The following is a 25,518-nucleotide window of genomic DNA, read 5'->3' on the forward strand; positions in this document are numbered from 1 at the left end:
TTCTTCCCCCTACCTTTGTACCTCCCCACAGAGAAGTTGTTGTTGTTGTTGTCGTTCCCTAGACTGTCTGTCCGAGCAGTCCCGTCTCCCCAAGGAAGGCCACAGCCGAAACTGGGTTTTCCCACAAATCCTTTATAGAGTGTATGTTGTGTTGTTTGCGTGCATGATTGTGTATAATGCAGTCTTCCATTATGTGTTGTATGGTATGGGGTGAAGTGTTACATCTTGGGCAGCTGTTCACAACACGGTCATCCAGCCTCTTCTGGTAGCTTAGAAGTGCTGGGTGGTGACCGCATCGCTGTCTGGCCAAGTGGACTCTGTCCTTTCGTGGGAGAGAGGATTCAGAAGGGTGGATATCAGGGGGTCTGGCATGCAGCAGTGTGTTGTCTTTCAGTGTGTTAATGGAGCGGTGAGTGATATGATTATGAATATGTTTCCGGAGGCTGGTATTTGGTGGTTGTGGAGGAAGAGAAGAGAGTATCTGTGCGTAATAAAGGTCTTTGGGTGTAGTTTTAATGTTTCTTGGTGTGTGTGGGTGTTCTGCTATGTAGTGTAGCGGGTGTGATGTGTTTGTGGTGGCTGCAGCAAGTGTTTGTGTGCCTCTCATGTCGAGGTGGTCCTTGACTTTGAGGACTTTTGTTTCATGGTGTAAATGGTCTGTAGGTGTTGTATTTGTGCAGCCTGTAATTGTTTTTAGGGCTTTGTTTTGTATGATTTGAAGGGTGTTGTGGTGTGTCTCACTGAGATTAGGAGCCCATGCAGGACTCGCATAATTCATCACTGAGCGTATGCATCGTTTGTATATTGTTATATTAGTTTCTTTGTTTTGACCAAATGTTGTTCCAGTGATTGACTTAAGTGCGTTAAGTCTAGGTGTGCATTTGTTTTTTTATGTTTGTGAGGTGTTGTTTGAAAGACATGGATGTATCGTATGTTACACCAAGAATTTTCGGTGTGTTTGTGTGTGGTATTAGAGTGTTGTTGATGTAGAGATGAGGTATGTATTTGTGTTCTTTTGTCCAGTTGGTGAGAAGTGTTGCTGTAGATTTGGTTGGAGCTATTTTGAGTCTGTTTGTGATGAACCATGTGTTGAGTGTGTCAAGGTAAGGCTGGATTATTTCTGCAGCTTTGTCTGTGTTACGATGTGTGCATGTGATTGTTATGTCATCTGCGTAGGAAGAGATTTGTATTTCTGAGGTGTCTGGTGTGGGTAAGTCATGCATGTATAGATTAAATAATGTGGGGGATAGAACTGAGCCCTGTGGTACTCCGTTCTTAATGTTTCTGATGTGCGATGATTGGCCATTATATGACACATGAGCATTCCTGCCTGCCAGATAATTGGCCAGCCATCTTTTGGTGTTATTGTGCATGTCTGTGTTATATATTTTATTTGTTAGGTTGTGGCGGGGGATAGCATCAAAAGCTTTACTAATGTCCAATGTTATAAGAAGTGTTCTGTGGTGGGGCCTATCTGAATTGATGCCATCTAAAATTCTTTGTGTGAGGTTTGTCAGAAGAGTGTTTGTGGAGTGTAGTGGCCTAAAACCGTGTTGTGAGTCAGCAAGGGGAATATATGGTGTGACAAGTTTAAGTATCAGGCATTCAATGACTTTAGAGGGGGTGCAGAGAAGTGTGATTGGGCGGTGCGATGTTGGGATTGTTGGGTCTTTGTTTGGTTTTGGAATGGTGATTATTTTACCATGCTTCCAGATGTCGGGTATAGTGTTGTGTGAATAGCTGTAGTTTGCAATGTTTGTGAGTGCGTGTATACCTTGTGGTCCAATGTGTTTTAGGTGGATGTTGCTTATGTTATCAGGGCCACAGGCAGATGAGTGCTTGAGATTATGCATTATGAGTTTTGTCTGACTGTCTATGAAGGGTGTATAGTCTGAGTCTGTGGGGAAGTCTTTCTTACGTCGAATGGTGCGTCGGTCGTCAGGGTGAGATGTAAGATGGCTCGTCTGTGCAAAATGACGTATGAGTGCGTTTGCTTGTTGTCTGTTTGAGGGTAGATTATCTGTTGTTGTGATTATTGCTGCGTGAGAGCGTGTAGTGTTAGTGTTGGATAGTGTGATGCTGTTGAGTGTTTTGTACAATTTGCTGGTGTTTGTTTTGTGATCAAGTGTATTGATAAAGTTTTGCCAATTTTGGGGCCAATCAGCAGCAACCACCCCTGGCCATCAGCTCTACGCAGATGGCACCGATCCCCAAGGAGGAGCTACGCCTACCTGGGGGAGTACCACTTCCCACAGAGAAGTTATATAGGACAGTAGAGTGGGAGGGCAGCATAATGCAGAGACAGTCACAGTACAATAAACCAGCAGCATTTCTTTATGAGTAGATAATTCCTCTATCATAAACAAAATGATGTGTGACTCTGGTCCCTAGGGGTGGCCATATAGACCCTAAAGTATCAGCTGCATGCTACTGAGCAGATTTTAGTATACAAAAACATACAGCCAATACCCCCAATAGTGTATATACATGTGGTAAAAGATTAATAAAAAATATAAATAGAAAATAAATAAATAAAAATCCCTTCCATATCAATACCTAATGAGTGGTCATCCCTATGGCTGGCCACACTGCTCAGGTTGAAAATACTGACCCCCCCCCTTTATTTTATTTTATTTTTGGCAGATAGAAATATTTTTTGAGAAATAAATTTGTTGCTCAGGTTGAAAATACTGACCCCCCCCCCCTTTATTTTATTTTATTTTTGGCAGATAGAAATATTTTTTGAGAAATAAATTTGTTGCTCAAGTTCTCTTGATACAAAAACAAACAAGATTCACTTATCTCTATAGCCACACAACTCCATTTCTATCCAAACAACCCTATATGGACTGATATCACTCAAACCTTCTAGAAAGAGTAGAATTCAAAGCTATTCATTGCAATGACTATGGACCTTTTTCACTATTTTTATAGGAGGTATGTGTAAGCTGTATCCACACTTGTTGCATTTCCACGTATCGTATCATCTTTGCGTACCACCTAGTGATACGATACAGTGAAACAGGGTATTGTACCCACTTGTTACGTATCCGTATACAGCAGGCGGATATGCAACAAGTGGGTACACTACCCTGTATCACTAGGTGGTACGCAAAGATGATACGATATGTGGTAATGCAACATGTGTGGACGTGGCTTTATATGCTTACTCAATCTACTGCCTTAGGTCGCTCTTGTTTGGGTGCTGTGGCTCCAAGCTGTTTGGCAGCAGCCCCCAGACTGGTCAATAGATTTCTCAACATAAGGACATTGTTAGGCTATCTGTATTTTGCAAATCTAGGCAGTACAAACACTTCAAGAAATAACTGCAGTGTAATATACAAGGGTACTGCTATATTGCCTTCAACCTGGGCAGTGTGGCAGGATACAGGGATGACCCTTTGCCCACAGGTACAGAGATGGGAGAACCATTAAATGGACTATAACATGTATAATGCAGGTGTGTGCTTAGATTCTGCCAACCCCAACATAAGAAGAGCCTTTGGTATGTATTTACATAACTACATACATACATACATATACCAAGGATTTTCCCCCCCTTTCAAGGGGGGTAGCCAAAAAGGGAAAGGCATAAAAACACTCCCACCCATTTCATCCCCAAATACACTCCACACCCCTCCCACCCTCCCTCTCATCTGAGCACCTCCTGGATGACGGGTCATCCCTGCACCTTGCCCACCGCCCTGGGTCAGAAGCAGTGTCGCAAGACACAGCACATCCACAGCAAGGCCGCTTCATTTAATCGGCGACCCCCCCTCTCCGTCCCCCCTTGCATATAAGGAGAGGACGGGGAGAAATCCCCTCGGGCTGCGTCAAAATTTACTCACACACACCACCCCACCCCCCCGCCCATTCCTCCTCATGCAATCACAACATCATCCATATACAACTACTCTCCACTCACCTCTGTCTTCCGTCCTCTCCCTTCCTTCCTCAACAGACATTCCCCTCTTCCCCAAAGCCCCTTTCACCCCATCCATCCACCTCATCCTAGGACATCCCCTCATGTTCACTCCCTCCACATCTGCCTTCCATACTTCTTTTACTAGTCTTTCTTCACTCATTCTTTCCATGTGTCCAAACCATCCTAATATTCTTTCATCAACCCTATCTCCCAGCTCCTTTTTCACCCCTGTTCTCCTCCTCACCTCCTCATTTCTCACTCTATCCAGCCTAGTAACCCCCACCATACTTCTCAGACACCTCATCTCAAACACATTCAAACTCCTTCTCTCTTCTTCTCTTATGTTCCACGTTTCTGCCCCATACAGTGCTGTTGGCACAATCACTCCTTCATACAGTCTCCTCTTCGCATCCATTCCTAAATGTCTATTCCTCATAACACTCTTTAATCCACCAAGGCATTTACTCGCTTCTCTCAATCTACATTCTACCTCCACCTTCACTCCACCTTTTCCTGCTACACTTGCACCCAAGTATCTAAAACTATCCACTTCCTCCAGTCGCTCTCCCTTAATGTTCACTTCCAGTCTACTGCCACTTTCACCCCTTGTACATCTCATCACCTTACTTTTACCCACATTTATCTTTAGCTTTCTTCTATCACATACTCTCCCAAACTCTGCCACCAGCTTCCTCAATCCCTCCTCCGACCCTGCCACAAGCGCAGTGTCGTCCGCAAACAACAGCTGGCTCACCTCCCACTTTTCTCCATTTTCTTTAACCATCTCCAATCCCTGACCCACTACCCTAGCATTCACCTCTCACACCACCCCATCCATGTATAAGTTGAACAGCCAGGGCGACATAACGCATCCTTGACGAAGTCCCACCTTTACTTCAAACCACTCACTCTCTCCATTTCTAATCCTGACACAAGCTCTACTACTCTCATAAAAACTCTTGACAGCTCCCAAAAGCTTTCCTCCTATCCCATAAATCTGCATAACCTCCCACAGTGCCTTTCTGTCTACCCTATCATAAGCCTTTTCCAGATCCATAAAAGCCCAAAAAAACATCCTTCCCCTTTCCTATAGCTTTCTCACATATCTGTCTTACCACAAAGATCTGATCTACACAACCTCTACCTGTCCTAAATCCACACTGTTCCTCATCAATTACTCCTTCTGTTCTTCTCCTAATCCTCTCAATCAAGATCCTCCCATAAGCCTTCCCTACTACACTTAACACCTTAACATACCTGCTTTCATCATCTTAAATTTACATAACTAGTATACAGAAAAGGAGCAACACTCACTGAGTCCCATCTCCTACTCTCCAATTTATCATAACTAGCCTCAAATTCATGTAGAGTTCCAACTTAGTCTATATCCTTGATTTCCAATTATCATATTTAAATTTGAATTAATGTACTGTTCCTACTTGGACTATGTCAAATAAGCTATTCCATGTATTCATGCATCTATATGGAAAACTGCATTTCTTCACATCCTGTAAACATGTAGTCTTCCTTAATTTGTTTTCATGACCTCTTGAAGCCCTCCTATCCTTAATCAATATATCTCTTCTGTCAATGTAATACTTTCTCTTTTATGTGAAGAAAGACTAGTGAAAGAGGTGTGGAAGGCAGAAGTGGAAGTAGTAAACATGAGGGGCCGACCTAGGATGAGATGGATGGATGTGGTAAAAGGGGCTTTGGGGAAGAGGGGAATGTCTGCTGAGGTAGGACGGGAGAGGACAGAAGACGGGAGAATGGAGAATGGTTGTATGTGGATGATGTTGTGATATATGAGGTGGAATGGATGGATTTATGAAATTTTTGGCTCGAAGGCCAAGCGCCAGAGCTGGTAGGCCATTCAGTGCGGTGGAATGGATGGAGGATGGGGGAGTATGTGTGAGAAAAATTTGATGCAGCCCGAAGGGATTTCTCCTAGTCTTCTCCTTGTCTGCATGAGGGGACGGAGAGGGGGGTCACCGATTTAACCACTTCAATACGGGACTTAAATCTCGCGGGCAGCAGCCAATGCCAGCCGTACGACGTAACGAAATAATATTCGCATCATAAAATATAGTCGCCGCTTATATCGATCGTTCTCTCTTTCACCCGCGAATTTTGAAAACCACAGAGAATGGGATTAAGGGCGCATTTGGGAGAATGTAAAAACACAGGGGCGACTACAATAAATATAATCAAGACGCCCATATGGCAGCGTCGCGAATCCACTTGCTCCTCATGACGCCTACGTGTGCGGCACCGTATGGAAGGGGTTAAGGGGGCCGTCGTGATGAATTTCCGAAAAAAATTAAAATATTCGAAAAAAATCCCTATCATCTAGTGGCCTTTGGCAAGCCAGTCCTGAAATATTTCAGCAAAATACAAAAAAATAAAGGAGTTATGACTATTTTTCTGACCCCCCCAACTTCCCAGTACACCTTCGCTGCACATATGTTCGACTAAGTTATTTTATCGCAATAAAAATGGCACATATGCGATGTATTTTGTTATTTACTAATAAAGACTAGCTGGAAACTTGTCCTACAAGTGGGGAAAGCACTTCACACTCTCGAGTAAACCGAGAGAATTATTGTGAGTAGACGGAGAAAGCAAATTGTCGCTCCTTGGAGAACTTTTATTTACTTTTATTTGAAGCTATAATCATTTCAAGAATGCCTAAACATTCGAAGAAGAAACATGCGTTTCATGAAGGAGCTAAGAAACTGAATAAAATTATTGAGAAAGAGTGTACTTCTACCTCGGTTATTACTGGAGATGACTCATAGCAGTGCTGCTGGGCGCATCCGGGCTCGCTATGCTGACCGAGTGTTATCGCACTCCTCTACCCCACCATATCCTCTTTTCTCAAATGACATCACCACAAACATCAAGCATGCGTGACATACCATCATGTGCCTCTTCAAATGAAACGCTCCGAGTGCTTTTCATCACAAGAGTGACTGTCATTGATCATAACTTTGGAAGGACACATAATCTTCTTTCTCACTTGGTTGGAGTCAATCCCATCATTACAAAAGCACTTGAGGAACAAGACAAAGACACAGAATGGAAAGGGACACCAAAGACCAGAAAGAGGAAGAGAAAACTATCGTTCAGCTCCGATTTCCAGCCGGGAGCTTTCTAGTAAGCCAACCTGGTGACAATGAGGGAGGTGGTGCCTCCTGAAACCCTCGCCTTCTGAGCTGCTAATACCTTGTAAAAGGGAGGACCAGGTACCAGCTACACTTTATAATAACATGTGAATGACATAGAATGCATGAAGATTGGCACAGAGAAAAAAAATCTAAATGAAATATATAAAAAATGCAGGGAAATGTATTTTGAACTTCAAAGCTCAATATCTCAAAACTACACTTTTCTCTACATTTTTTCTATCTCCTCCATAACTACTTGGCCAATTTTAATGGGGTTTGGATCATTTGAAAGCTGAATAAATTTGCAAACTTTTTATCATGGGGTTTTTCATTTTTTGTGATAGAAGTCGTTATATTGTATTGAGGTATGGAAGGCAGATGTGGAGGGAGTGAACATGAGGGGACGTCCTAGGATGAGGTGGATGGATGGGGTGAAGGGGGCTTTGGGGAAGAGGGGAATGTTTGTTGAGGAAGGACGGGAGAGGACAGAAGACAGGGGTGAATGGAGAATGGTTGTATATGAATGATGTTGTGATGCATGAGGTGGAATGGGCGGGGGGATGTGGGGTGAGGTAGTATGTGTGATCAAAATTTGACGCAGCCCGAAGGGATTTCTCCCCGTCTTCTCCTTTTATGCATGGGGGGACAGAGAGGGGGGGTTGCCGATTGAATGAAGTGGCCTTGCTGTGGATGTGCTGTGTCTTGCGACACTGCTTCTGACCCAGGGCAGTGGACAAGGTGCAGGGATGACCCGTCATCCAGGAGGTGCTAAGATGAGAGAGAGGGTGGAGGGGTGTGGAGTGTATTCAGGGATGGAATGGGTGGGAATGATTTTATGCCTTTTCCTTTTTGGCTACCTCCCTTGTAAGGGGGGAAAAGCCTAGGTATATGTATATATGATGTAAAAAAAAAGAAAAAAAAAAAAGAGACCACATAAAAAAAATAAAAAAAAAATTCTTTCTCCTAAACTAAGAGGAAACTCCAAAAACTGTACGATAATTTTTTAGGTATTGCTATAGAGCATTTGTGGTATTTTTTCAGCATGCTCAGTCAATGGATAAATGAGGAGATAGTTTGTAATTTTTAAAAAATGTTTTTTTTTCATAACTTCATTGTTTTTCAACCAAATGATATGAAAATTGGCAGTGAACATCTCAGTATATGTATATATAACATATTAAAAATTCGCAAAATTCCGATCATAATTGACGAAGTTGATTTCGAGCGCGACGGCCCCCTTAATGAAGCGGCCTTGCTGTGAATGTGCTGTGTCTTGCGACACTGCTTCTGACCCAGGGCAGTGGACAAGATGCAGGGATGACTCATCCAGGAGGTGCCAAGATAAGAGGGAGGGAAGACGGTGGAGGGGAGTGGAATGTGATAGGGTTTGAATGGGTGGAATTGGCTTTTATGCCTTTGCTTTTTGGCTACTTCCCTTATCAGGGGAAAAAAAAGTCTTTGGTATATGTATGTACACTACTGTGTTGTTTGTGAAGACTACCTTTCTGCTGGGTCCTGTGTAATGGCTTCCAAGAAGGTGTAGGTTGCAACTTCAAGAGCAGCACTGCTTGACAGACCACCTCCCAAAGGCACTGATGAATTAACAACAGCAACAAAACCACTCACTGGACCTGATGTGCAAAGTTAAGGATTAATAAAATAATTAATTTTCTAGTAAAATGCTAAAATACAAGTGACACTTTCAAAGGCAGGTAAGATGAATACAGTATGGCATATGCCAAGAAAGGTTAAAGCTAAAGATTGCTGCCACTGAAAAAGAAGCAAGCTTGCATGGCTTGATTGCATGTTTTGTCTCCTCTGGAAAGATGTCCACCCTTTTCCTCAACAGATATACATGTACAAGGAAGCAATAGATGCATTCCTGGAGATGCTGCAATATGTTTTTTACATAATGTAAAGTTAATTTTCCCCTAAGAATACTGTAATGTAGACAGGTTGTGTTCCTGAAAGATTACCAGTTAGAGGGTTGAGTTTCTAGGTCACATAAGTATACATATCAGGTAGTCACCCCTCCCCCAATGCAGCCTCATGAACCATGGTTTTGCTTATTAGTAGTTTGTGCATTGAAATACTAATTGTGGGGTAAGGTTTCATGTATCTGCGGATTATGTGTGTAACCATGGCAACAATGCAATGAGCCATGGCAGCATTGCACTGAGATGTGATAACGCTGTTCCTGCACAGCCCATGCATGTTTACATTTTCGCCGGCCAGAGATAAATGAGACACCCCTGCCACGCAATGCCACAGTTTTACTTAGTGCTGTTTCAATGAGTTATTGTGAAACATACCACCATTTCTGGACTGTTATTGCTGATAGGTTTTGGTAATTTGTGAGTGAACATATGCACTCTATTTGTGTGTTGCTGCATATTAGAGAATATTTTCATCCATCATGCTATATAAGTAATGCAGCAGCCACACTATGCCAATGTTTACTTAATCTATGTTTCCTCATTAGTTATTAACATCTTCAACTGTGGTTTCATGGTTGCTGTCCTCCAGGAATGAAATACCCACATTTGGGGAGGGGTGACTATATATTTATAACAAAAATAGTCTATTACTAGAACAATCCCCTGTAGTGGGTTAATGGCTGGATAGTGACATGCAGTTAATACCTTAGGGACTTTTGGGGCTCCTCTACAGACAAGAGCCACATATTATTTGTCTATATCATACTAAAATCTCTATTCATAAAGGTGAATGCATATGGCCATAGTACTGAGAAAAGTGAGGAGGGATAAACATTTTGGGTGATTTAAATGAGTGGGTGGAAAGTTTTACAAGGAATGTGAATGGCCAACATCTTCCATTGGACATAAGCCTTAAAATAGTTTTCTGGGCTGAGTTTGAGACCTCTATCAAATTCAACTCTATTTTCTCCAACTTTCCAGAAAAGAAGAACTGGTGACTGCTCCCCTCTTCATATCATTAGCTGGTGACAAATATCCCATGCAAAATCTATGGGAGGAACCAAGTATTGTTGCCACCTGATGTGGGGTAGTTGATTTCTAGTCAGTGAAACTTGAAGTAACAATTATCATTATCATGCTTTACCATGGGATGCTAAAAAAGATTTCCATATGGAGGCACCATCATAGCCTCCTCTGAGAGGAAGTGTTTGAGACATTAGACTGAATTATATTTCATCAACATGTTTTTTACACAATATATTCACAAGTGAAGTAACCAAATCCTGACCGTGAAAATTTTGGATGACACCCTTTACGTAATTTGCCCAATAAGGTTTGCTTGGTTTGAGAGGATTTTCTGCTGTGGGCACCTGAAATTCAACCATTCTTGGTTCATCAGCAGAAGGCATAAGAGTCTTGATGCAACAGATCCCATCACTTGTCTTCTTGCCAACGACCACAGTTACAAGGGGGAGGGCCTTAGATAAATAGAAATATCTTTCTTTAAACATACATAAGAGTTTGTTCTTACCTTCTATAGTTATTAATTTACAGCATTCCTACATTTGTTAGAAAAAAATAGAGGTAATAAGCCTTACATTATGCAACATATAGAATAAAAACTTAGTAAGACTAGAACTACAACTACACTCCTAGAGATGTAAAAATATTACTTCTATATTCACACATTAATGAATGCTGTAATATCTACATTTTTAGGCATGCAAACAAATAGCATGTTTTAGTTGCAAACAGTATGTCTTGGAAACAGAATATACCTTCATACATTATATTTAAGTGTTTTTTTCACTAAAAAATTACCAATACAGTAATGAATAGGTGGAAAGCACTAGTTACCATGGGAAAAACAAATCCCTCATTGTAGTCTGTATGTCCACCAATGATATTGACACGTCCAGGTGCACAAACTGCAGTTTCTGCTTCACAACCATACTCAGCCAGAAGAGCCTCTGAAGCTTTCTGCACAAGCTCCGACACTTTTGGGATCACAGCAGCCATTCCTGCAAATAAAACAAAACAAAAATCATAACAATCTACAAAGTCTTAATAATGAAAAGTAAAATAAATACCCCATCTCGGGTATTGGCTGCATGTTATTGTATTTACCTAATTGTAGTATACTGAAAAGGAGGGACACATACGAAGGAACACCCATCCATGCCCTAAGGCAAGCAACCATCACATGATCAGAGCATGATAAGAGCTAGTACCCAATGAACATACCTCCAAAAACAATATACACCATATCCTCAAATAAACCTGAATACAAATCAAGTCACAAGAAATAATCACATGTCTAATCATAACATAATTTTAAATATCTAAACCTCCCACTTGTAAGAAATGAAATGAAATTATGTAACTATTAAATCCCCACTCTGGAAGCTGACAATAATTGGTTGGTTTATAAACCAAGACCAGACCCAGGAGAGGCAGTTAACAGGTGATAGTAGATCCTGGAGGATCTATGCCATGTAAAGACTATGCCAAATATAGTGAAGGAAAGGGCACTGAGGAGTTTTTTTGGGCATCACCTGCAAATTCATTAAGAGAGGAACAGCAGGAATAACTGATGAGGACCAGTGTGGGTTTAGGAAATGTAGTGGTTGCATGGATCAGATTTTTGTGAGAAAGCTTTAGGAAAAGGTAAGGATGTTTTTTGAGCCTTTATAGCTTTGGAAGAGGCTTATGCCAGGGTAGACAGGAAGGCACAGTGGGAGGTTTTGCTGATATATGGAATTGGGGGAAAGCTGTTAAAAGGAAGTCAAGAGTTTTTACGAGACTAATAGCGCCTGAATTGGAAATGGAGACAGAAAGTAGTTTGAGATAAAGGTGGGACTGCAAAAGGGATGTGTCATGTTGCCATGGATATTCAATATGTACATAGACTTATTGGAAGAGAAATGGGATATCCTGATGGAAAATTACAATGAAGGGGTGAATAGGCACATACCAAGACAGAAGCTAGAGAGAGTGTACATTAAATGCTGGTTCAAAAAAAGATGCAGTGAGGCAAAAGGGAAGGGACAGAGCTTGGAAAAATGGAGAAAAGAAAAAAGAAAAAGGAAAGAAAAAAAAGAAAAAGGAAAATGGCAAGTATATATAAATCATAGAAATCAGTATGTAAAAGTGTGATGAGAGGAAAAAAGGAACTATGAAAGAGACATATACATACATCATACATATACCAAGGCTTTTTCCCCCTTACAAGGGAGGTAGCCAAAAAGGAAAAGGCATAAAATCATTCCCACCCATTCCATCCCTGAATACACTCCACACCCCTCCACCCTCTCTCTTATCTTAGCACCTCCTAGATGACGGGTCATCCCTGCACCCTGTCCACTGTCCTGGGTCAGAAGCAGTGTCGCAAGACAGCACATCCACAGCAAGGCCGCTTCATTAAATCTGCGACACCCCTCTCCGTCCCCCCATGCATAAAAGGAGAAGACGGGGAGAAATCCCTTTGGGCTGCATCAAATTTTGATCACACATACTACCTCACCCCACATCCCCCTGCCCATTCCATCTCATGCATCACATCATCATTCATATACAACCATTCTCCATTCACCCCTGTCTTCTGTCCTCTCCCATCCTTCCTCAACAGACATTCCCCTCTTCCCCCCATCCATCCACCTCATCCTAGGACGTCCCCTCATATTCACTCCCTGAAAGAGACATTATAGATAAATGCAAAGAACAACCCAAGCTATTCCATATGTGAACAATAAACTAAAAAGGAAATGGTGAAACTACACCAAGGAAATATAGAATACACAGAAGATTTAGAAATAGCCAAAGTCCAGTTTGTTCCAAGTGTCCACCATTCTATGTGGAAAACTGTTTTTCTTCAGATCTTCTGTAGCTATGTTTTTTTATTTTCTTTCCATGTCCTCTTGTGTTTCTCTTGCCCCAGTTTAAAATTCCTCTCTATTGAGTATTTCTGTGTCCTTCATGATTCTGTAGATGGTCAGTAGGTCACCTTTCTCTATTCTTTGCTCCAGATTTGGGAACTCCAGTTTAGCCAGTCTCTCCTCATATGACAAGTTTGCAAGTGCAGGTGTCATTTTTGTGGCTGCTCTCTGGATTCTATTTTCTTTATATTCTTTTTGGTACTGGGTGACCACAATGTCGCCACCTTATCAGTGTGACCAATATTTTTTTGTCGCACCTTATCAGTGTGACCAATATTTTTTTGTCGCACCTTATCAGTGTGACCAATATTTTTTTAATCATTTCTTCGTCCAAATAAGTAAATGCCATTTTTATTGATCTTAGCAAGTTGTAGGATTCTCCAAAAATTTTGTTTATCTGTTTATCATAGGACAAGTCGTTTGAGATAATTACACCCAAATCTTTTTCGAATCACTCCTTTTTTACCTCCTTGGTTCCAATTTGTCCAATTTAAATCCATTACTGTGAGTCCTACCATTGGCTTAATATGATGACCTTGTTTTCATCACCCTTATTAAAGCCTCTGATCTACTTGAACACCTCTTTTAGATCACTCAACACTCTGGGTCTTTCCAGAGAGTGTAAGTTAAGGTGCCCAAGCCTCTCTTCATAAGGTAAATTTCTGAGCCCTTTTAGAGCTACAGAGAGTAGGATGTTGAGTCCTATCCTCCATCCCATTTTAGTCTCCTTTTATGACCCAAGTGGGAATACTCAGTGGTAGTATTCTTTCTCCCCTACCACAGGAGGGTCCAAGATGAGAGGGAGGCAGGGAGGGGTGGTGGAATGGAGTGGAATGGGTGGGGATGAAATGAGTTGGAGTGGAATTATGCCTTTTGACTTTGGCTACCTCCCTTGTAAGAGGGAAAAAGCCCTTGGTGTGTGTATTTACTTACACTCTGGTCGGTGTTCTTATTTTTCATTAAAAAAGTTTCCATAATCTAAGTGAATATTTTTACATTTCACTTGGTTACACCACTTTCCACATCATTATTTCAACATGTTTTGAAAAAAAAGCCATCAAACATGTCTGCCAGTGAGAAATATGTAATGTAATAAGTTCAAAGAAAACTAAGATTTTTTTCAGGTGTAGGCCAGTGTAAACTGAGCAGTTTTCAGGTGTAGGCCTGTGAGAAATATGCAATGTAATGAGTACAATGAAAACTGAACAATGAATATTCACAACAATTCTTGTGATAATAGATGTGTCATTAATGAGATATCAAATACATGTTCTATACATGTACTAAAGAAACATTACCATTAGTGATATAGAAAGTTACATACATATACCAAGGCTTTTTCCCCCTTCCAAGGGAGGTAGCCAAAAAGGGAAAGGCATAAAAACACTCCCACCCATTTCATCCCTAAATACACTCCACACCCCTCCCACCCTCCCTCTCATCTGAGCACCTCCTGGATGACGGGTCATCCCTGCACCCTGCCCACCGCCCTGGGTCAGAAGCAGTGTCGCAAGACACAGCACATCCACAGCAAGGCCGCTTCATTTAATCGGCGACCCCCCTCTTAGATATAGAAAGTTAGTGTACATAATCATGCAAACTGGTAAAATCTATTAGAATATTAACTTTTAATACATGTACTTAAGAAACATTACTGTTAATGATATAGAAATTTAAAGTGTACATAACCATGTAATCTAGTGAAATGTATTAAAAATATTAACTTTTGCACCTAAGAAGTGTTAGTTAGAGATGGCACATAAGGTAGTCTCTTAACTTCCTATAAATTGAAACTGGTAATGGAACATCTGTGGCTTATGTGAATAATTATTTTTACTTACTATGAACATGTCACTTATCACAAACTTCTACAACTCTCAAAAGTTGAGAACCCTCTAGTTGTATTCAATCACAGGATGGTTAATCAGACAATATCAATCATTACTAGATTTTCCTTGGCAGTTTGACTATTCTGTGGGATGAGCTATTTCCTTGACCAGTGATAAATGCCACATGTGGTCATGACTAAGATAACACAAAACAGAAAACTGATCTGACTTAGAAATTAGACACTGCCCCCCCAAACTAATATGATTTTTTGTTTTTGCAGGCATCAGTGTAATTTCAGGTTTACTTGTACTTTTAACTTGGGTGGCGTACATACATATACATATACCAAGGCTTTTCCCCCCTTACAAGGCAGGTAGCCAAATAGGAAAAGGCATAAAATCATTCCCACCCATTCCATCCCTGAATACACTCCACACCCCTCCACCCTCCCTCCTATCTTAGCACCTCCTGGATGACGGGTCATCCCTGCACCTTGTCCACTGCCCTGGGTCAGAAGCAGTGTCGCAAGACACAGCACATCCACAGCAAGACCGCTTCATTAAATCGGCAACCCCCCCTCTCCGTCCCCCTGTCAGATTGAAAAGCTATCCTCTAATAATTTTGGATGTACTTAGAAATTGATTCATCATCCAGCTCTAATATCTTTAAATTACTATTGTAATCATTAACATTAATTATAATGAAATCCATAAAAAGGACTTTATTCGTCAACAAACACATGTAAAAAAATGTTACTATTTCAAATTATACTCCTTCTCTCGCTATTGGACAAAAGGGATCAAGAACGTTTTCAATGTATTGCTCATGCTCACGTGGTCTGAGAGATTGAAAAGATGCCACGTAGACTGCAAGACGGCCTAACAAAGATATTAAGGTCATCTTCAAATTGTCCCTTTTTAAAGGTAAGAGTTAAAGTCAGAACCAGTTATTAACATTTAATTAAAGAGACCACGTCCGATATAGAGAGAGGAAATGAGACGTAAAAGGGGAATGCAAGTTACACGGATGCTGGCAATAACCCCATGCCTTGTGTTGCTACGTGTTTGGATAACCCTTTACGTTCTCATAACTATGTTATACTCTGTTTTATGAAAAGTAAAAATGTGCCAACACCCAATTCTCATTTATACTCATTTTTTTTATGCATGAGGGTGTCACAAAATGGCTGCTGTATAGGGGGTTAGCCTACACCTAACCTACTATAGCATAGCCTAAAATCATTTGTAAACCTTAAGTAGGGTAATTTAAAGATTTCTGAGGAGGCCTATCCTATGTTATATTACAGGAAGAGGCATATTAACCTCATGTTATCTCTCTATAGTCTTGTAAGGATTTCTTCTGCCTCACGAATCTTTCAGATACCCTACTCCATTTTCACATTGCTGTGGTTTTTTTTTCTGAATAAAGTGTACATTTACAGGGAACTAGTCTGGTCTCAGAGCTAGTCTTGGAAATAGTAGGAGACCGAAGGGGACACAAGTTCTAAATTCCCCCCCTTCCCCGGTTTGGGAAGCTTTTGGATGATGTTGGAAGAATAAACTAACCAAAGAAGGTCGAGTTTCCTTTCAACCACGAATGGAAAGCTGGAGTAGGACCCACATACCCACAGGTCCCATGTTCTACCAGACGACTAACCGGCAATACAGTACAACTCATCCTTTGGTTTGTGTCATTGGAAGTCAAGGAGTGGTGGAATGGTGCTCGCTAACTCCCGAATATGGGGGGCCATCTGAATTGTTGATCTATATACAAAAAAAAATTTAATCTTTTTTTTTTTTTTTTCACTGTTCGCCGTGACTCCCCCCTGCATAAAAGGAGAAGACGGGGAGAAATCCCTTCAGGCTGCGTCAAATTTTGCTCACACATACTACCTCACCCATTCCAACTCATGCATCACATCATCATGATCATCCATATGTTGGGTGGTGTACTGGGCATATATCTAGACCTCCCTTGCCTTCCTGTATGGGGGATTCTTTACCAGGTGATGAGGTGTTTTGCAATAGTATTGGTTCTTCCAAGCATGCACTTGACAAGACTTGAGGGACTTGTTAAACTAATGTTCCACTTAACATAGTATTGATAATTATTTGCTAGATATGATGCACTCTCCAGTCTGTCATAAATTGTTGTCTTTTGTTATTCCTATTTAATACAAATAAAGACAGGCACAGCAGAATATAAATACAGCTACCCATGCCCTCTGTCATTGTGTGTGTATGCTGCTCCCAACCGAAGAACCATTAAGATCATGATGGGCCTTTTCATGGCTTTAGTTTATCAATTAATCATCATACAGATACAGTGATCCCTTCTTGTTTAAGTTAGTGGCAGCCTGCGGACCACTGCAACTTGTGAGTTTCGATTAAGTGAAAATTCAACACAAAAATTGATTATGCACGACACATTACCGTCATGACAGTAAAGTTTTATATTACATTTTTTTTTAGTATGTTAAATGTATAATCATAATGCAAGTTGTCACTGAATTTCATATCTAAAATACTACTGCTAAAGAATATCAACATATCTAGGTAAAACATAAGTAAACTTAACCCCGAGTACAGTAATGCCATTTACCTGGTTAGGACGAAATTACTTAAAGATGAGTTCTAGTATACTTTTGTCGTAGCTATCTGCCTATTTAACTGCCACGACGCCCCTAAAACAACTGAGGTCATAGAAACGATTGACTGTAACTTTGACAACGCATTTAGCATTTATTAAAAAAGAGGAAAAGGACCCTTTGTATGTATGCATTGACAAAACTGTCTTATACATGAAAAGCGATATAGTTGTGACGTCTCGCCTCCTTTTCCCCAACTGATATCTAGTTATTAACTCGTTATTTTACCTTGTCAACATGCTTATGCATGTTATGGGTGCACAAACAAGCTGGTAAAAGACTATGTATTACATTGTCAATACTAAATATTGTCTTAGATGTAACAGAAGACGATAACAAAATTTCAGTAAATATTAACTAGTATGTATTTTCATGGTCGGTGTTACGTTGTTGATTTGAAGACAGCCAAGAGTTAATGTTTGTATTTTTGAATTACCCGGTCCCCCCACCGTGCAAAGATACCAACATATCTAGAGGTACACGTACTATATATACATAATTTAAGCTAATTAGAATATACAGTTATTAATTATAATATAAATTAATTTTTAAGAAAGATTGACGTAACTGTTTATGCTTACACATGAAATATAAATGTATTGTAATATATATCGCATGGGCAATAAGTTGGCAACCCTGTGTAAACGGAGAATGTGACGGAGACGACAGGTTCCCACACTACTTTGGTCTTTTAAGTATTTTTGTTCCCACACTACTTTGGTCTTTTAAGTATTTTTGTTCACAAAGTAAGTTACCACACAACGATAACCTTATCCTTTATCACTACAAGCCTTGGCATATCCTACAAGGCCGATGATTTCTTTGTCATCTTTCGTGGTATACGTTTTCTTATGCCCATCAACCAAAGAAAATGAAAACGTGTGAGGGGCAACATCAGAAATGTAGTATAATGAAGGAACAAGATATTATATTTTTATTGTCCTTTCGATATGTTGATAAAACCATGCTATGCACAGCAAAAATTGGAATACAGCAGAGTAAATACACAAAGTGAAATAATCAATAAAAGGTTTCCAATCGGACCACAATGAAAATAAGTTTCAAATGTTTTTGTGTCATCCTCAAAATTTTATACATTGTATAAATGGAGAATACCGAAGAAGAAAAAAAAAATGAACACGAAACAAATGAGAGAAAAGAGGAAATTGGGATTGGAGTAGACATGACCAGACAAGAGTAAGACCAACGCAATACACTTAGAAAGGCATAAAAAAAAGGAGAATGGCGAAAATGGGTGACAAACAACAAAACACCAGCAAAAAAGAAAAGAAAAAAAAAAAAAAAAAAAAAAAAACCGAACTAAAAAGACTTCGCATAAACGCGCAAATTTTTAATGACCACAAACTAAACGAGCTTGTGGGTATAGTAAATAAATACACTACGCTATGTATCACCGAAACCCACCCAAAACTAAGAAAGGTCACAGTACCAGGTACTTACGGGTTTGCCGACCAAATGAGAGAACTATCTGACCAAAATGAAGGCTTCATGATAATACACAAAACCAACAACAACTTAACTGTAACAAAACAACAGACCGACAACCCAGACACACTCACAGTACAAAGAGCATATAAAAAGAAAAAAAATATCTCTAATGCTAGTATACTGCCCCTCAAACAACAAAGAGAAGCACCCGCATGTCATCATTGAAAATGATAACTTCATTTCCAGTCAAGAAGAAAACTCAAATTATGTGATGTTAGGAGACTTCAACGCTCACTTAGGTCTCATTGGGCCACAGACATTAGACAGCAAAGATCAACAAGTACTATATCTAATGGAAAAGTACAACTTTATATTATTGAACAACGACTCAAACTGTGAAGAAGAAATAACATGGGAAAGCAGAGGGGAAAAAAGTGCCATAGACTTCATCTTCACAAATCATAGTATGCATAAAAAATTCAGAGAAATGAAGGTAGATGAAGCTAAACAACACTGCGACCTATCCGGCCACAACTTGTTTATCGCACACTTTGAAATACTCAGCACGCAACATAAACAAAATAAACCCACAAACAAAGCGACCTACTATTAAAGCACCACGAGCGAAGACCTCATGATATTTGGGAAAAAAATAAGTCACAAATTCAGTGAAAAGAGACTAGAAAGAACACAGCACATTAGAAAGCATAGAAAACTCCATGATGATGGAGGTAGAAGAAACACTAAAGAAGAAAAAGAAAACCCACACAAACATAGATAGACAGAGTCCCATGATTAGGGGTGGAAATAATGAAGAAAATCATTATTATTTACTGTTTACCTGTTTGTTTATTATTTAACTATACCTATGCATTTATTTATGTATTTTATTTGTTGTTTATATTATTATAGTTTTTATTTATTATTTTATTATTATAATGATTTTTTTCGCATCCGACCTAGATATGGACCAAAAGGTCTCCTGTCGGCATGCTCCGCCTTTGTAATCCTTTGTAATCCTTTGTAAGAACGGAGAACTATAAACAGGAAGAAAAGATCCCAAAGAAAAAGAGAAACTTTGGGAACTCTAAAAAAAAGTAAAAAAAAAGAGTAAAAAAAAAAAGAAGAAAAAAAAAAGCCAAGTCACAAAGAAAAAAGAAGAAAAAAAAAGAAAATAAAAAGAAAAAAGGCATGAAAAATATGGGAACAGCTTAAGGTCATATGGCACAAACAAACCACAAGAGACACTGCAGTATATGATGAAAACAAAATAAAAACAAATAAACAAGAACTATATTTCAGCGACTATTGTTAGGGACGCACCGGGACACCAGCCCTTCAGGTCACGGTGGCAAAAGCCCTCTTTTATACACTACTATCTTTTCATTTTCATTTTCTTACAGACATTCTTCCCCTCCCACAAAAACCGATCCCGCGCGAGCGGGTGGTCTTACCTAGCTAATCCATAATCCAGGTCACGAGGCGATCGCTAATTGACCGATCGGACTGTTGAGTGATCCCGGAGCACTATATAAGCCTGTCACTTACAGAGTAAAGATAGATCGGATTGAGACATTCATTCCTTACCCCTTTCGATCACTCGACCACGTAGTCTGCCTAAGTAGAGATCGCGATCTCCAGTCCATTGGAACAGGTAATACGATGTCTACCATCTTAGATTTAAAGGCGGGCTCTTGGCAGATTCCCTTGGAGGAGAAATCTCGTAAGATCACTGCCTTCTCGACTCCAACAAGATATTATGAATGGCTTCGTTGCTCCATGTGGTTACGGAATGCTCCCTTGATTTGCCAGCGCTTGCTTAACTCCATTTTTCATGGCCTAGTGGCTAACGGACTTTTTATTTACCTGGACGACTTAATCTTAGTTTCCAAGGATGTGGAAAGCCACTTCAATAAGTTGTCCATGATCTTCCAATATTTTGCTGATGCTGGATTGAAACTCAATTTGCCTAAGTGTTCTTTTTTTAAGTCTAGCATCCAATTCCTAGGTTTTGTTGTAGACACACCACAGATGATAAAGTCAAAGCAATTAGGGACTTCCCTATACCTAGGTCAGTTGAACATATACGTTCCTTCCTTGGACTGGCAGTACACTATCGTGCATTTATTAAGAATTTGGCTTCAATTGCATCTCCCCTTACTTGTCTCCTCAAGAAGGATATTTCCTTCCAGTGGAGTGATGTTCACCAAGGAAGTTTTGATTCATTGAAGCATCCCCTTTCTGAGGCGCCTGTGCTGGTATTCCTTGATTATAGTCCTCCCTTTACTATTTGTACTCATGCTTCTGGTACAGGTATTGGAGCTGTACTTATGCAGCAAATAGATGGATGTAGACCCCATGTTATTGACTATTCTAGTCACATTCTTAACAACCATGAGTCTCGTTACTCTGTTACACATTTAGAGGCATTGGCAGTGGTGTGGGTTTTCAAGCATTTTCGATATATCATTTTTGGATATGCTGTTACAGTCCAAACGGAGCACACTGCTGTCACACAGCTTTTCAAAGGCAAAAACCTTTCAGGCCGCCTAGCCAGATGGTTCCTTACAATTGAAGAATTTAATCTGACCCTTCAGCATATTCCGGGACATGCAAACAATGTTGCTGAAGCACTATCATGTAATATACCTGTAGCTGCAGTTACAGTGATTGATAACTTCTCCCTGCAGGACCTGGCCAAAGCTCAGCGTGAGGACCCTGTTTGGTCTGCTGTCGTTTATCCTTGGAATCTGGTGATGATACCACCTTACCAGAGTTACTTGTATCTCTGTCTTAATTTTCTCTACAGGATAATGTTCTCATTCGTAATATGGAAGTTTTTGAGCAGGATGTGGCCCAGTTAGTGATTGCTGAGTCTCTTGTCCCTGTTATTCTTTATCTTGCTAATGCTGCCCCTCAGGCTGGTCACCGAGGTCGTAACAAAACTCTGACTATGGCTCGCTCGCAAGAAATATCATTGGCCTAGAATGCGACTGGGCATTACCACTCATGTAGCCCAGTGTAGTTCTTGTGCCCAGAACAAAGGTTCTTAGCATACTGCTCCTATCCTAGAGTACCCTACTCCTTCTTGTCCTTTTCAGACAATGGCTATAGACTTTTTACAATTGTCTCGTAATAGTCAAGGTTCTGTGTATGTCATTATGTGTGTGGGCCACTTTAGTCGTTTTGTAATATCGGCTCCCCTACATAGCAAGTCTGCTCCAGTAGTTGCCCATGCTTTAGTCTCTCTCTCTCTCTCTCTCTCTCTCTCTCTCTCTCTCTCTCTCTCTCTCTCTCTCTCTCTCTCTCTCTCTCTCTCTCTCTCTCTCTCTCTCTCTCTCTCTCTCTCTCTCTCTCTCTCTCTCTCTCTCTATTCAGTTCTCTTTAGTGACACTGGGACTGAATTTAGGAATGAGGTTTTAGCGAACATTTGTGAACGTTACGGCATCACTCAAACCTTTGTGACTGCTTACCATCCTGCATCTAATGGTCTAGTAGAGCGGACGAATAGGAAGATTTTGGACATTCTCAGGCACGTTGCTAGTAGCCTCCATGAATCTTGGGAGGATTGGCTTCCGCATGTCAGTGCTTGCATTAATAGCACAATTAATGTTTCCACAGGTAAGACGCCTCATTACGTCATCTATGGAGTGGAAAAACGGCTCCCATATGATGTGTTAGACAGTCCTACTCGTCCCCTCTACAATTTTGATGATTATAGTCAACTCCAATGTCACACATTACATAGGATTTATGATTCTGTAAGAGAAAAACTTGATGACTCCAAGTCCAAAATGTTGAAACACTGGCATAGCAAAGCTACGCCTGTTAACATAAGTATTGGTGATCATGTTTATAAAAGCATGTCTGACCGCCAATCTAAACTCAATTGTAGGTTTACAGGTCCCCTTTTGGTTACTGAAAAGTTGCATCCCAATAAATTCAGGGTCTTTGATCCTTCCTAGGGATTGAATGAAATCTTGCATGTAGACGGCTTAAAGTAACAAGAGTGTCTATACCTGTATTTGCCCGGCCTCCCCCAAGCCCCACTGTACAAACTAGGCCTTATAATCTCCGTTCAAAGGGTCTATATATGCCTTTATATATGTATGTGTACATTGTTGATGTTGTTATCCATGATTGTCTTGATCTGTATTTTGTATTTTGTTTAGCTATTAAATGTATTCCCTTGATTGGTATAATGTGTAATTTTTGTTTAGCTATTAAGTGAATTGTCTTCAATTGTATCATGTGTAAATTTTGTTTAGCTATAAAGTGTATTGTCTTGATTTGTATAGTGTAAGTGTGTAACCATTTTTTAGCTATTAAATATTATTTGTATATATATCTGTGTGTACTATGTATGTTTCTTATATAGGGTGTGTTCATGTACACATTTTCTCAACATTTTTGTATGATATAGAAATGTAGTGTGTGTGGAGTCGTTTGTATATGATTTAAGTTTTGTCTTTCCTCGGTCATTCATTTTTCTCGTTTGTTTGGTGGGACCAACTGGTGGTGGCCGAGCAATGTAATGTTGTGCTACGTTGTAGTATCGTACAATTATTGTTGTGTATTACACTTACGTATTGTTCAATTGGGAATAGTACGTTTCTCCTTTATATGATTATCATAGATTTTGTTGGATATTAATTTTATCATTGTCATTATATTATTTATTTACAATTCTTGTACAGTCTGTAGGGAGGACCAAGCGAGCTTCTGTATGTTTTTGCGTCAACTCAAGGCTTGGCGGCGAGTTGTTACTCTGCCTCCGAAGTAAAGGCACACATTTGTATATCGTAGTGCTTTATCACATTGTGATTAATATATTCCTTTACAGCGATTCATATACTTTTATTTAGCCACCCTATAACAAAGCTGAACACTTGACGTCGGAAGGCGGCTGGGATCAGGGGTCGTGGGCGGCCGGTACTGATGTCGCAAAGGATGGTGCGTTTGTCGTGGAAGGGAACACCCTGTCACTTAAGATATGTGATGGATGTCCTGGAGGCAAGTGTTTCAGGATCCTCCCATTGGTCTCTGGCGATAGTTTCGTAGTCGAGGCCGAGTTGAACTGTGTGAGAGGCTGATAGAAAATACTGGTAGGAGACAGATTGTTGCATTTTACAGGCAGGATTGTTGATAAAATAATAGCCCGAGCGAACTGTCTGAGTCCGCCTTTCCGCCATATTTGTAAACAAGAGCCGGGAACTCGAGTGTATTACTGACATGACATTCCTTTGTAACCTACTGTAAGTGAGAATTATGCAGAAACTCGAGATTATTCTAAGTAAACAATATTGCCATATAGACTTGAAACCAAGAATCTGATTGGTGAAAGGGTGGAGAAAATTCAATTGGTTCACGATTGTAAGATCACGCCTTTTGGGGGATCTTAAATATAAAGTTAAAGATTATTTTACTAAGGAAATCACTACGTCATTGCAAAGCTCGCGTAGGAGCTTGCATACGTGCTTTCGTGGGACTCCTCAGAAAAACGTCGCAGAGTGCGTTGTGTGTTGTTAATTGGATTGAACAGAAGAAAGGTGTAGAAAACTCTAGAATTTAATTCTCCTTGACAGAAAATTTTAGTGAAGTGAAAGGTAGAAACCTGTTAGTGAAGAGAACCAAGACTAAGAGGAACAGGCATTCTAGAACTTGATAAAGTTGAATGATTGAAGGCAACAGGTCCTACCAACTAAAAAAAAAGTGAGTTGCCATATCCATAAGTAAGGACCACAAGAGGGATTACAGTGACTACAGTATTTAAAGGACTAACAGTGGCAAGAAAGGTAACAGAGAGTTGACAGTGGGCGACAAAAATCGTTAATTGTGCCGACGGCTATTCGGGAGAGGACGTCGGCGACAGGGTTCTTTGTACCGGGGACGTGCCTGATAGTACAATTGAACTCGGCGATGGCGGAGAGGTTGCGGCGCTATCTGGCGGACCAGGCATTCTGTTGTTTCGAGAAAGCGTGTACCAGAGGTTGATGGTTGGTGTTGATGATAAAGGAGGAGCCTTCGAGGAAGTGGCGAAAGTGGCGGAGAGCGTGGTGGATGGAGATGAGCTCTCTGTCGAAGGTCCTGTAGTTAAGCTCGGCCCTGGAGAGTTTCCTGCTGAAGAAATCAAGGGGTGTAGGTGTGCCATGGACGAGTTGCTCGAGCACACCCCTTATGGCGACATTGCTGGCGTCCGTTGACAGTTGTAACTGGGCGCCTGGTGTAGGGAAGGGGAGGGTGATGGCAGGGGCAGGGGCTTTCTTGGCGTTGAAGAAGGCAGCTTGCATCGCGGGGTGTCACTGGAAGTCCTTCGGTTTTCTGTGAAGGGCGTTATAGAGTGTGTGCAGCGTTTGCGAGATGTTAGGGAGGAAACGGTGGTAAAAATTGACCATCCCAATAAATTCCTGCAGGGTTTTGATGGTGGTGAGTTTGGGGAACTTGTCGACTGCGGCGACTTTATCCTGCAGGGGACGAACTTCGTCAGGAGAGATGTGTCCCAAAAATGGGACGGACTTTTTCCCGAAGCTGTATTTGTCGAAACGGACGATGAGGCCGTTGTCCTGGAGACACTTGAGAATAGAGATGTTGGTTAGGTGACTTGGAGAATACCAGGATATCGTCGACG

The 25,518-nt window shown here is 40.6% G+C and overlaps 1 protein-coding gene across 2 annotated transcripts in view; it reads right to left on the minus strand.

The window, feature by feature from the left end:
- Positions 1-17,612, minus strand: part of LOC143019493 (galactokinase-like) — a 65,177-nt gene extending 47,565 nt beyond the window's left edge. Inside the window, exons 1-4 of one of the 2 annotated variants that reach the window (XM_076175137.1) lie at positions 17,396-17,612; positions 10,887-11,050; positions 10,318-10,507; positions 8,594-8,723 (exon numbers count right to left, since the gene is read on the minus strand). In XM_076175137.1, coding sequence (XP_076031252.1) covers positions 8,594-8,723; positions 10,318-10,507; positions 10,887-11,048 — 482 coding nt within the window. In that variant the 5' untranslated portion in view covers positions 11,049-11,050; positions 17,396-17,612. Of the gene's footprint in view, positions 1-8,593; positions 8,724-10,317; positions 10,508-10,886; positions 11,051-17,009; positions 17,030-17,395 lie in introns of those variants that run through there. The other variant, XM_076175136.1, reaches the window with a different exon arrangement.
- Between the last annotated feature and the right edge of the window lie 7,906 nt (positions 17,613-25,518).

The sequence above is a fragment of the Oratosquilla oratoria genome, chromosome 37, assembly GCF_046742065.1.
Source record: "Oratosquilla oratoria isolate Oo_2021 chromosome 37, ASM4674206v1, whole genome shotgun sequence".
In the NCBI taxonomy this organism is placed as follows: Eukaryota; Metazoa; Arthropoda; class Malacostraca; order Stomatopoda; family Squillidae; genus Oratosquilla; species Oratosquilla oratoria.